The sequence below is a fragment of the Typopeltis vanoorti genome, chromosome 16 (assembly GCF_054136105.1).
Source record: "Typopeltis vanoorti isolate ZY-2024b chromosome 16, IOZ_Tvanoo_1.0, whole genome shotgun sequence".
Lineage (NCBI taxonomy): Eukaryota > Metazoa > Arthropoda > Arachnida > Uropygi > Thelyphonidae > Typopeltis > Typopeltis vanoorti.
This window is the reverse complement of record NC_143564.1, coordinates 62,965,396-62,978,558: the sequence shown is the minus strand read 5'-3', so window position 1 is coordinate 62,978,558 and position 13,163 is coordinate 62,965,396. Positions and strand designations below refer to the sequence as shown.

The 13,163-nt window shown below is 33.0% G+C and overlaps 1 protein-coding gene across 3 annotated transcripts in view; it reads left to right on the top strand.

Moving 5' to 3' along the window:
- Gapvd1 (GTPase activating protein and VPS9 domains 1) overlaps window positions 1–13,163 on the top strand; it is a 475,307-nt gene that overhangs the window by 420,422 nt on the left and 41,722 nt on the right. For all 3 annotated transcript variants that reach the window (XM_090406248.1, XM_090406249.1, XM_090406247.1), the window contains one exon: window positions 9,917–10,031. In XM_090406248.1, coding sequence (XP_090262374.1) covers window positions 9,917–10,031 — 115 coding nt within the window. The remainder of the gene's footprint in view (window positions 1–9,916; window positions 10,032–13,163) is intronic.

Here is a 13,163-nt window from a genome sequence, read left to right as displayed (position 1 = left end):
AACAAAATGAATGTACAGATATATTGTATCAAAAATAACAGTATATCATCAGTGCGTAGAAACAAGCAAATCAATAAACGGGAATACAAGGTACATACAACAATTGGTTTACCAATTAAAAACTGTTGCCATGTGCTAGAAATTAATATATTAATAAATAATAATTATTAAAAACTATTTTTGATGGTTACAAAAAATGAGAATCTCAAAAACTTTTGGGAGAGAGAGAGAATTGTTCAGATTCCGATTTGGCTAATGTAAAGGGGCCTCGCAACTTTCTTTGAAAAGGGGTTCATATTTAAAACTGCTTCTGTGGAGGAGATGAGCTTCATCCTGCCGGATACTGTGTTTAATGTCAATATTATGTTGTGCCAGACCAGACTTTTGAGGTTTCATGTATTCAATATAATACTGATATTCATTAATTCTTTTTTTCCACAGAATGGCCTATCTTCCCAAAGTATGTCAGATTACATTCACAAGGTATCTGGTAAATGCCAACTAATGATAGAGGTGACAGTTTTCTTTTCTTGATGGCAACAGATGAAACATTTTGTTAATAGGAAAATATGTGGGAATAAGGTGATACTTCTTCAAAATTTTACCAATAGGTTCAGAGATACCAGAAATATAAGGGATTGGAACCCTGCAGTCTGTTGAAGAATTCTGAGTTGAAGAAACCATTAAATTCCATTAAAGTTTTGATAGAAGTTCTTGGAAGCTTGAGGGAGAGGAGCACACATTATGTGCGCTACTAATTAAAGACTTGATACCACCAATTTTTTGAGAGGTATAATGAGCAGACTTTTGATGAATGTATCTGCCAGTAAAGGTAGGTTTTCAATAAATACTGGTTGATAAATTACCTGAGGCTGTGTGCATTGAAGGATGTCCAAAAATGGTCACCTACCAGTTTTTTTTTTTTTTTTTTTTTTTTTCATGGCGAATTGAATGTGTGGATGAAGGCTATTGATCCATTGTAGGAAAGTGATAAGTTCATTTTCAGAATGAGACCAAACAGCAAAAACATCATCAACATAACTATATGAGAAGGTTGGGAATGAATGGATGAGAACAAGGCACCTTCCAGATGGTTCAAAAAATAGTTTGCCAAAGGTGGAGACAGAGGGCTACCCATGGCAGTGCCTTCGACCTCTATAGATCTTGCTTATCCTGATTGATAGAGTTATCAATCAGGATAAGCAAGTTATCCTGATTCTATAACAAATTCAAAAATCCTCACATGAAGATGAACACGAATCAGTGTTCCCTCTAATTTTTTCATGTGCATGCCCCATGTGCACATGAAAAACATTTTGTGTGCAAGTTTCCAGTCTCAGATGCAATGTGTGTGCTAATGTAATATTTCTCATCTCAACATTGCCCTTTTTTCATCTACCTATAACATGGAAAATCACAAGCACAAAATCAGTTTGCTTAAATCCAAATAGTTACAAAAAAATCCATCACTGTTCGCATGAGTTCAAGTGACCATACTGTCTAGACAGCAGGCATTCTGCAAACAAGTCTGCAACTGGCTGACATCAGCATCAGTTCATTCACATGTAGATTAAAAGTAACTAATTAGAATGTATTAAGTTGGAATGAGTTAGAGTAATATTGCAGTGGAGACATTGAATAAATTACTAAATAAAATAAATGACAAGTATGATTTATCAAATTGTTTACTTAGGACAAAAGATCACAGTAGAGGGAGACTGTGAAGAATATATCGGAAAATATTCATGAAGTACTCAAAGGAAACATCCCAATGTGCCTTAAAAGAAAAATATTTGTAAGTTGTATGTTTCCAGTCATGACATATTGAAGTGAAATGGGGACTTTGACTAAAAGGTTGACCAATAAGTTTGAGGATTACTCAGAGAAAAATGAAAAGATCATTACTTGATATTACCATTTTAGATAGAAAGTGCAATACTCGGATCAGAACGCAGACTAGGTTGAGAGACATTATAGCAGCCATTAAAGATCCAAATGGCATTGGACAGGTCATATTGCAGGAACTAACACTCAACAATGGACAAAGTTGATATCTGAATGCTATCCCTGAGATGGAAAGAGAGACCAAGGAGACAGTGGGAGGATGAGGCTAAAGAGATGGCTGGAATTCAATGGCATAGAGAAGCTCAAGATAAAATTGAATGGAGGACTTTGTGGAAGGCCTTTGTCCAGCAGTGGACAGAAAATGACTGATGATGAATTCAGCCATAGGATTGGATGCGACATCAGCCATTACACTATGAGAAAGTGCATGTTAGATCAGTGTCCACAAAACAGAGGTAGAAAATTGTAGAGACTGGTCACTGTCTTGGGAGTGGCAATTAAGGTATTGGAAAAGTTGGTTAAAGACACAATTCAGGAATGAATAGATAGGATTGTTGTACTCTTTTGGAAAAACAGCATTAGTTTGCTAAAGAGAGGTCTTGTTTTAGTGATATATTCACTTTCTTTAGTAAAGTTACAGTTAGGTTGGATGACAGTCTATCAGCATTTTATGGCTACATCATGGATACTGCTAGCCTTTGGAAATGTATTTGACAGGATACTGCATGGTTCTTTGTAATTTAAGTTGGAGTAAATAGAATGTATGTGAAGCTGCAAGTGGATAAGAAGGTGGCTAATAGACAATAATTAGGCAGAGTCGAATCAAGGTGTAGATCGATGACTAATTAAGTATAGTCATGTATTCCATAGGACTGTGCTTGGGCTGTTGCTGTATGATTTGTATGTTAATGATATTGGGAATGATTTAGGGAAGGAGGGATATCCAGTATGATGCTGAACTGCCAAGTGCAGTAGTTGACATAGAGATTCTGCAGTATAATTTAAATAGATTGACAGTTTCATCAGAGAGTAATCATTTTCAGTTTAGCATGGCAAACAGTAAGTTTTTGTTTTTGGAAGCTAGAGACTGTGGGATTATGATAGGCAGACAGTTGAAATTCAGAGGATGGATGTCTGAAGTGACTTGTAAAAGTTCTGTGTTTGATCTTTAGAGTCTATTATGTAAAAAATAATAATAAAATAAAAATAAATATGAAAAATTAATAAAAAAAGATCCCTCGCCCATCCGAATGTACTATAGGTTTTTTCAGCCTTTCATGGGTGGGAATCATTTAAAAAAAGGGGGTGGTTACAGGACTCGGAGCTCTCCACTGCATCCCTAAGTAGTCTTCATTATGTTCTAACTCTGTTTTACTTAGAATGGACTCAAAATCTCAATCTAATACAAAGGAAAAAATTGGTGCAATATTTTCCAAAACTAGATAGCAGTTTGCATGACATACATAACTGTGTCTCAGAGTATTCCATAATGAAATGGTCTCTGACATATTTCACAGATTCTGTGGTACTCAGGTATAAGTGCACTCTTTTTGTTGAAAATCAGCAATTTGCATGATTAAATACAACAGTTCTCTCAGGACTCTAAGGATACTCTTATGCTGCCAATCATTAAAACTACTTTATTTTGCGGTGTATAAGACGCACTTTTTTACCTTAAAAATTCATCTTAAAAATGGGGTGCGTCTTATATAATGAAGGTAAAGATAGTTTCCTCTTTTCAAAGTCATATGCACTCCCTTTTATGTTCCAAGATCTTTGTAGGCAGTTAATGGTGCAATCAAATTGATGCGTGAACTTCACGTGACTTCTAGCACGTCATTGGCTAAGAACGGGGATTCCCTATTCAAGTTTCATAATATCTTATCCGAGTAATCAGGTACCGACGTTTATCAGTATTGAGTTGACATGTTGAGATATTTTGTGTTCAGTTTGATATTTCCCTGTAGATTTTAGTGATGGAAAAAAACAGGCGACATTCATATACTTCAAGTTACAAATTGCAGGTTGTAAAATATGCGGAAGAACACGGGAGTAGGGAAGCTGAAAGACATTTTGGACCTCCTCCTACAGAAAAAGTTTTTTATAGGTTTTTTCCAGAAAATTGTATTAAATTTCTTGGGTGCGTCTTATACATAGGAGCGTCTTATACACCGGAAAATACAGTATTTCTCACAAAGACTAGTTCATGTTCGTTTGCACACAACAGCCAGCTTGAAATTTAACACTTTTAATCTCCAAAATTTGTGTGATAAATTTAGGGTTGCCAGAACTTAAAAATATGAAAAGAGAACTTTTCTGAAAGCAAATCTTATAAAAAAAGGACAGAAACCAAATTTAAATATAATTATGTGAATAGGTTTATAAAAATGTTTTATATCCCTATTAACTGAGAAAGAAGAAAGTGTTTATTTGTGTTAATTATAATTAACATTTTAAAAACATTTTCAATTGAGAAGAAAAAGTGGCATTAATTTTAAACAAAAAAATCACAATGCATTAATATACATTAATTTTTAGTCAATTTCATGTGTCTCATACTTTTTATGAATCCATAACATCTGACAGCAATTTTGTGTTATTCTTAATTTCATCATAAAATTGCTTGCATGATACATTTTTATAATTATATGTTACAGTTAATATTGATTTGACAGTTATAATGTTGAGGCAATTCCTTTCTTTATTCCATTGTGCCCCAATCATCGAAAATAATCTTTCAGGATTTCCATTATGTCCAGGTATTAAAAAATAATATTGACATTTATTCAATATTTCAAAATAAAATTCTGAATTATTTGACTGTTCACAATATCTAAGCCATTTCAAGTTTTGATGACATTTCTTTTTCATTGACCTGATCTTTTATCAATATGTTTTTCAACAGAAAGTGGGAGATTACAGTATATTGATCAAAACATTTCATATCATCAATACAATTTGCTATTTTTGAATTAATATATATTATCGTATTTACAACTTGTTGCTATTCAGGCACATTCATAAGTGACATCCACTCAAAAACATTCAAGTCGTGAAATTGATGAGAACAAGATGTAATATAATTTAACATTGTTTTATAGCAAACAAATTGCATCATTTTTAAAATGAGCAGATTGGAGTTTGCAACTATCTTTTGATACAGTTATTGGAAAAGTTTCTATTTGCAGAATACTAGAAACTTTAATTGGTATAAAGGACTACTACATGCATTGTTCGAGCATGATAGTTAAACATTTACAATACTCAGTTTCCATGATAGAATTTTTTTTCTGCTTCTAATTTTTTTTTTTTTTTAATGAAAAGAATACATAATGGAATGAGCAAACCACAAACAAACTTCCTCTAAATTTGATTCAAAAAACATTTTAAAAATTTCTGGACAGCTCTCACTAGATAAAAAAAAATAGGATTTTAGGGCAGGATATATTTGCAAATTGCGATTTAAACCAGGAAAGAGTGATAACCAGCATGTATGACTATGATATAAGAGTTGATTGCATTCAACTTTCATAAATTCACAAAACTCCTACTGCTGCTCCCTTCATACAGTATAAATTGAAAAATGAATGTATATATGTATGTTATTATATATAATATTGTAATATGATAATTATATATTATTGATTGGACATCGAAAATCAACTTCTCTAGCCTTATTTTTGCAGCATTGTGTATAATGTACTGGACAGCCAATGCTAATCAAATTCTTATTCATCTCAGATTTTAATAAACTGTATATATTTTATTGCATACAGTTTAATCAAGTTAAATTTTTTAAAAAGTTTTCATTATTAATGTACATATAATTTGCGCATTTTCATTTGGTAAACTTTCCAGATGAATCATTTTTGAGCAGATGCCTTCATTAATAGTAAAGTAGTAATTCAAAACTGGAAACATTTTATCTGAACCATGGTTATCTGCATCAGTTGACACTGATATGAAAGGAATATTAGATATACTTTTCTTTCAGTGTTAAGGAAGCCTGTGAGATTCTTATCAACCACCCTAATCTGAACAGTAATGATGGTCTAAAAATCCCAAGCATATGGAAGGCACATATTCTACCCACAGAACCTTTCTCCCTAAGAGTTAACTATAAACAGGACTGTAGATAATCCAGGATCTTAAATCTAATATATCATGCTAAATTATGACATCATTGTTACTCTAAGAAAACTATCTATATGAAATATGAAAGCATTAGAAAGTTTTTTAACTTGGGTATAATATGTTAAAGATACCAAGTAATTTATTAAACTTGGTTTTTATCCTTTTTTCCCAAATAAGCAAACTGGCACGTAAGTCAAGTTTGCGTCTGCACTTACTGCAAGTCCAAGGTAACTCGGTGTAAAGGTGGATAAAGCTCTGATCAATTTCCTTAGTATTTCTCTCTAATGCAAAGCACATCCCTTGCGGAGATGTATGATGCTATGCATTCAAGGCGAGGGCCATGAATGTATAGCATCATGTACCCAGACCGGTTTCGACCTTTATTGAGGTCTCGTCAGTGGGAGCCAGGCCCAAACAATACCAAGGTTTAAGTAATACAGAGCTTATAGACTTTACCTAAACAAGTTGCCAAAAGGTGCTTAGACCTTATTAAATAAAAATCTCTGGATGAGAGTAAGATGCAGAAAGTTTTTTAACTTGGATACAATATGTCAAAGATAGCAAGTAATTTATTAAACTTGGTTTTAATCCTTTTTTCCCAAGTAAGCAAACAGACACTTAAGTGAAGTTTGCCCCTGCACGTACTGCAAGTCCAAGGCAACTCACTGTAAAGGTGGATAAAGCTCCACCTAATACTAAGGAAAGTGATCAGAGCTTTATCCACCTTTACACCAAGTTGCTTTGGACTTGCAGTACGTGAAGGGCCAAACTTGACTTACGTGTCTGTTTGCTTACTTGGGAAAAAAGGATTAAAACCAAGTTTAATAAATTATTTGGTATCTTTAACATATTATACCCAAGTTAAAAAAGTTTCTACATCTTACTCTCATCCGGAGATTTTTATTTAATAAGGTCTAAGCACCTTTTGGCAACTTGTTTAGGTAAAGTCTATAAGCTCTGTATTACTTAAACCTCAGTATTGTTTGGATCTGGCTCCCACTGACGAGACCTCAATAAAGGTCAAAACCGGTCTGGGTAGTGCGCCTTTAATATCATCTTTAACATAGCATATTTAACATCATACATCTCCGCAAGGGGATGTGCTTTGCATTAGAGAGAAATACTAAGGAAAGTGATCTGAGCTTTATCCACCTTTACACAGAGTTGCCTTGGACTTGCAGTACGTGCAGGCGCAAACTTGACTTTCGTGTGTGTTTGCTTACTTGGGAAAAAAGGATTAAAACCAAATTTAATAAATTACTTGGTATCTTTAACTTAATATTTTTAACTTAATACATGAAAGAATGTTTCTCTTATGTTATCTTAAATAGAATTTAGCTTTGATGTAGTTTCTAAATAATTAATTTTTAATTTTATCTGAATTTTTATTTATTTATTTCGATTGGTAGATCCTCTGCTACTAATGACTCGGCAAAAAGTTAAGCAAGTTTGAGCGCAGTTAGTAGTTGGAAGGGATCAGTCGTTCGATGCTGTTGGCACCCCCCCCCCCTCGATGAGTCTTTGGACTCCTTGGAGGTGTCACATAATAATAATATTTATTTATTTTATTTTATTTTATTTATTTATTTTTTATTATATTTTCACTATAGGTCATGCCAGTAGAATAACTGTTGATCAAATCATTGTCTCTTTAGCATACTATGTGAAATGTAACTCAGCTTGTCCTTTGTATGTACTCCAGATGATGACCTTAATATGAAGGTCGAAACATCGGGAAATTAAAAATATTTTTTTTATAACATGTTTGTAAAGTCCTTAATTTCTGAAATGAATATTAGATATACATGCAGTAACATTACTAATGCAGTAGAGAGCAGTAAAATTTGTCGCAATCAGTCTCATTTTTATTCTGGCAAATGACAAAAAAGTTTTGCGGTTTCCAAGTCTTTTCAAGACTCGGAAAGATGGAAAAGACTTTTCAAATCTTTACAAGCATGTGTTTCAGTAAGCCTGTCATGCAGTTAGATGAGATAAAATTCATGTGGTGCTTTAAAATGTGAAATGCTAAGGTTGCTTTAGCCACTGCCACTTTCTCATCCAATTTTGTATTTTTTGAATTAGGAGAGAGTCTGATTTATGTGAGAGCAAGGCCTCCACTGACATGATAAATGATTGATGCTTCTTTGATTGGATGTGTTATTGTAGATCATATTTTCCTTTATTTCCAACAGAAACTGTAGTCTTACATGCAGTACATAAAGTGTCATGTCTAGAGTCACCAACACTTTCAAAACATGTATTTAGCATATATTTTAATAAATAGGGTAATTAATATATATATATATATATATATACATATACACACACACAGTTTTTCACATTAAAATTTATGTATTACTATTGCGACTCTGATTATACTGCTCATCACCTACTCTTATGGACAAACGCAAGAAGAAATTTGAGATTTGGCAGTGCAAAGTGGGGAGAAATCTTTACACACTGCTTTCAGTCAGAGACAATAAGAAATGGAAAGAACAGAAAATGTTTGCAAAATAACATTTTTTAAAACTTTCCTACTGAAAAAATTACATACCTTTTAATATTTGATCCACTGTTTGCAGTGTTGTTCATCACTTCTGCCCAGTTTCAATTTATTTTATGCTCACTGATATCAAAAGTACTGTATAGTCAACATGGCTGTTATGCCTTACACGTGGCATCTGGCTGTCCCTTGTACGTCAGTGATGTTGCTGGGGTTGCCATTATTTGAAGAAAAAAAAAAAGATAACAAAGGAGGACATTATGATCCAAAAAAGAGGAAAAAATATCCAAACAAAAAAAGATAACATGTTCTCTTTAAAAGAGATGTGCTGGCAACCCTACATTAAATTCCATCTTCTGTTAATTTTATGCTAGTAATTTTTTTTCATAACCTTTTTTTTTGTTTTGTTTTAAATTTAAGCAGTTTATTGTTTTTCATAGCTTGCAAGAGTATGTAATATTTTTAATTTCAAAAAGATGTTGATTAACTTTCAACTTGAACACTTTAATTTTAGTTGCATTTTATATTAACATTATAATATTAGCTGAATACATGAAAAGAAAAAACAAAGGATTATATCTTTTAACAGTGTGTATTCTTCAAGTTTTTATGTGCCTCCCACCCACTAAAGTTTTTTTAAAGCTATAGTACTTTAATAATGTAGGTAGGCTAAGGATTTTTTAGTTATTTTTTACATAGTTGGAAACCCCACTCTATGGACCAAACATAGAACTTTTTTGATCTATTTCAGATCTCCTATTAGCAGGACACTGGTCTCACACCAGGTAATGAAATTTATCTCCTACTTGAAGACAATAACAAATATCTATGAGTGCGGGATTTAAACCCACAGCTTAAACCCAGCTTGTTGGCAGAGTGAATATGCTGTATGCTTACCAGATTGGCAAGGATGTGCAAGGCATTGCATATCGCATGTTGGAAAGATGTGAAATATGCGACATATCTTGCTTTCATAAAACATAGTGTTATCCTGTTTGCAAATAAGTTTTGGTCATTCATTCCTTTTATAGTTTAATAATAATTATTATGTCTTAATTATTCTCAGGAAATAAACATGAAAAAAAAATAACTCAGTATTAGGAATATTATACTATATATAACTGGACTTTTTTAATTATGATTAATTAATAGCAGATATTGAATGGAGAAAGTAGGAAGAGAGAGAGGTCAGTTTCCATGCCCCCCCCCCTCTATCCTTTGAATGAAATATTACTATCTCTTTTTGCTTATCAAAGAATTCATTGATAATATCGGAAGCATTATTTAAGCAAGGGAACAGAACACTGAAGATAATGCAAATCTATTATCCACCCATCTTATTTTTTTATTTAAGTAAAACCATTTCCTTAATGATAATATAAAATGATATAATATAATATGATGGTTTTAAAAGAATAATTGTATTTTTAATAGGTGCTAATGAAATACAGTTAGAGCATGCACAAATGGTTATAGAAAGAACAATTATGACTCAGATATACATGTTTGCCCTTTATCCTAATGGTGATGGTGATATGTTAAGAGATCAGTAAGTATTTTTTGCTCTTTTATTTCAAGTATTTTGCATGCACACCAGATCTAATTTTGTCAGTATTTCTTGGTTCATGGCATTTTGAATTCATACCTTAAATACATTATTGAGTTCTTTTCTTCCAATGTACATGTATTTTCATGAGAAACATGATTTTTTAGAATGCTGTGGAATAATTAATCATTTTATTATGCTTTTTGACTAATTTAATACTCATTCTGTTTCCTAATCATTCATTTCTGAAAGATTTTGTACTCTATTTCCTATTTTTTTTTTTTTTTTTAATTTCAATCCCACATAGTTATAGATTCTTTCATTGCTTTTTACTAGAGAGAAACACATAATAAAATCAGTAATTATTAATTCAATTAGCCTAATATTATTATTATTATTATTATTATAATTATTATAAAAACCTCCATGGAGTCAAAGACTCATCGTGGGAGGTCCACTGTTATACACACAGTTTATCATACTGTGCCTTAAATATATTCACTGTCTCTGCACACACCACACTCTCGGGCAAAGCATTCCAATCACTCACCACTCTCCATGCAAAAAACCTGCTCCTCACTCCCTTGCTCACACCCTCCTTATACAGCTTCCAGGAATGACCTCTTGTTCTCCTGCTATCCTCACCCATTCTGTGCAAAACCTCCCCGACGTTAATCTGGTAATAACCACTCAACAGCTTATATGTCTCAATCATATCACCTTCTATCCACCAATTTCTGCAAATTGCATTTTGTCAATCTGTCTTCATACTCTACATTCCAGAGACCAGAAACCACCTTAGTCAATCGCCTCTGAACTTTTTCCAATGCAATTTCATCTTTTTGAAAACCAGGTGACCAGATCTGTGCACAGTAATCCATATGTGGCCTGATCAAAGCCTTATACAAAGGAACCATAACATCCTTACTTCTACAAGTCAATGTCCTCCGCATCATTCCCATTATCCGCTGTGTTGTCTTCACTATTTTAGTAACATGTCCCTGAAATTTTAGGTCCTTGTCTACAATCACTCCCAGATCTCTCATTTCCTCTACCTCTTCCAAGATATTCGCACCGATTGTGTACTTTACATCCCATCTCTGCTTCCCAAATTTCAAAACCTTACACTTTGAGACATTGAATTGACATCCCCACTTATTTACCCATTCAGACAGTGTATTCAAGTCCTCTTGCAAAGCTACAGCATCCACGCTACTCCTGATAGCTCTGCCCAACTTTGCATCATCTGCAAACAACTGCACATCACCATTCAGACCTTTCCAGATATCATTTACATACAAATTAAACAGCAATGGACCCAAAACAGACCCTTGAGATACACCACTAGTAACTTTCCTCTTTTGGGATATCGCTCCTCCATAGACAACTCGCTGATACCTATCAGACAACCAATCTCCAATCCAGTGAACCAATCTACTGTTCAGCCCCATCCGTTCCAATTTAATTACCAGCTTGTCATGTGGCAATTTATCAAACGCCTTTGCAAAATCTAAATATACCACTGTATATGCAATACCGTTATCCAACGCATTTGTCACTTTATTATAAAAAGTAAGCAGGTTGCTAAAGCAATTTTCTCAATGTTTTGCAAAATTTATATAGAGATGTGTCTTATAACTTTGTTTATAGCAGTTTAAAATCAAATTTGTTAGATTACAGTCATTAATTTACTAAAACTTTTGCTCTTCTTAACTCAGGAAAAAAAAAAAATAAATAAATATATATATATATATATAAATAATTTGAAATCAAATGCATGGATTTTGATCCTTTGATATATTGTTGTCAAATGACATAAATAAATTAAAGTTCTGTTTACAATATCAAAGGTCAGCATAGATGGCATAAAGAGGGATGTAAAAAAAATCATTAAAAAATTAATCACATGTCAAAGAGTGCTCAATCTTTGCTCTTCTTAACTCAGGAAAAAAAAAAAAAAAAATAAATATATATATATATATATATAAATAATTTGAAATCAAATGCATGGATTTTGATCCTTTGATATATTGTTGTCAAATGGCGTAAATAAATTAAAGTTCTGTTTACAATATCAAAGGTCAGCATAGATGGCATAAAGAGGGATGTAAAAAATATCATTAAAAAATTAATCACATGTCAAAGAGTGCTCAATCTTTGAATCCCCAACCCCATTCAGTAAGTTTGATTTTCTGTACTCCAAATACCTAAATGGCAATATTATCCTTCATGGAATGACTGAATGTTCATAACACAAGATATCTTCTCCAATTCCACTGATCAAGCTTGACAAGATGCTTGATGTATTTGCTGTTAACAGTGATCTTTAATAATTTTCTCTACCTTCCCAAAATTCTTGAACTCTTAATCAGTTTCCTTTCAACTGTGCCATAGATATCTGCTCTATTCTTGACACTTCATACCATAACTCATCCACGTTTCCTTTTTTGTGGAGTAATCTTCACCTAGCCAATTCCAGTCTCATGTGTTTTGGAATTGCACTGCTAGCAATTGAATTGATCACCATAATTTCTTTTCTTCCTTTCCTTAGTCTGATTACTATTTTTACTCTTCGGAAGTAATTCTTACTGAATTGAAGTCCTTCATGTCCCATTTCAGTCAAAACTACAAACTATTTTCAAAGCCTGGATTTATCGACAGAGCCTAACTAATTGGTAAACTAACGTGATAGGCTTGTTTGGCACATTACAGATGGCTCATAATAACATAAAGGTGTCAGAATACAGGCTACACTACAACATGCAAAATGGAAATCCAGCCAGGTTTGGAAAGAACTAAGTGTAGATAACTTGTTTCCTGCTCCCACAGCTTCTGATCTATGGATTAAGTTGGTCTATTCTTTTGCACCCATATTTCATCTTTATCAATGCTGTTTTCTGACAGAAATATCCAACAAATGAAATCACAACAGCGGGTATTATGGAGCTGAATATTACTGCAAAAGCCCATAAGTACATTGCCTCAAAACCATTTTTTTTTCTTTTCCAGTTTAATAAGAGTCATGTGCAAGTACTTGCCATGCCTACCATTTGGAACTTGACATCTCAAATACAAAAAAAAAAAAAAAAAAAGTCTTTTGTGTGATTTCTGTTGCCACTGGTTCCAGACATGCAA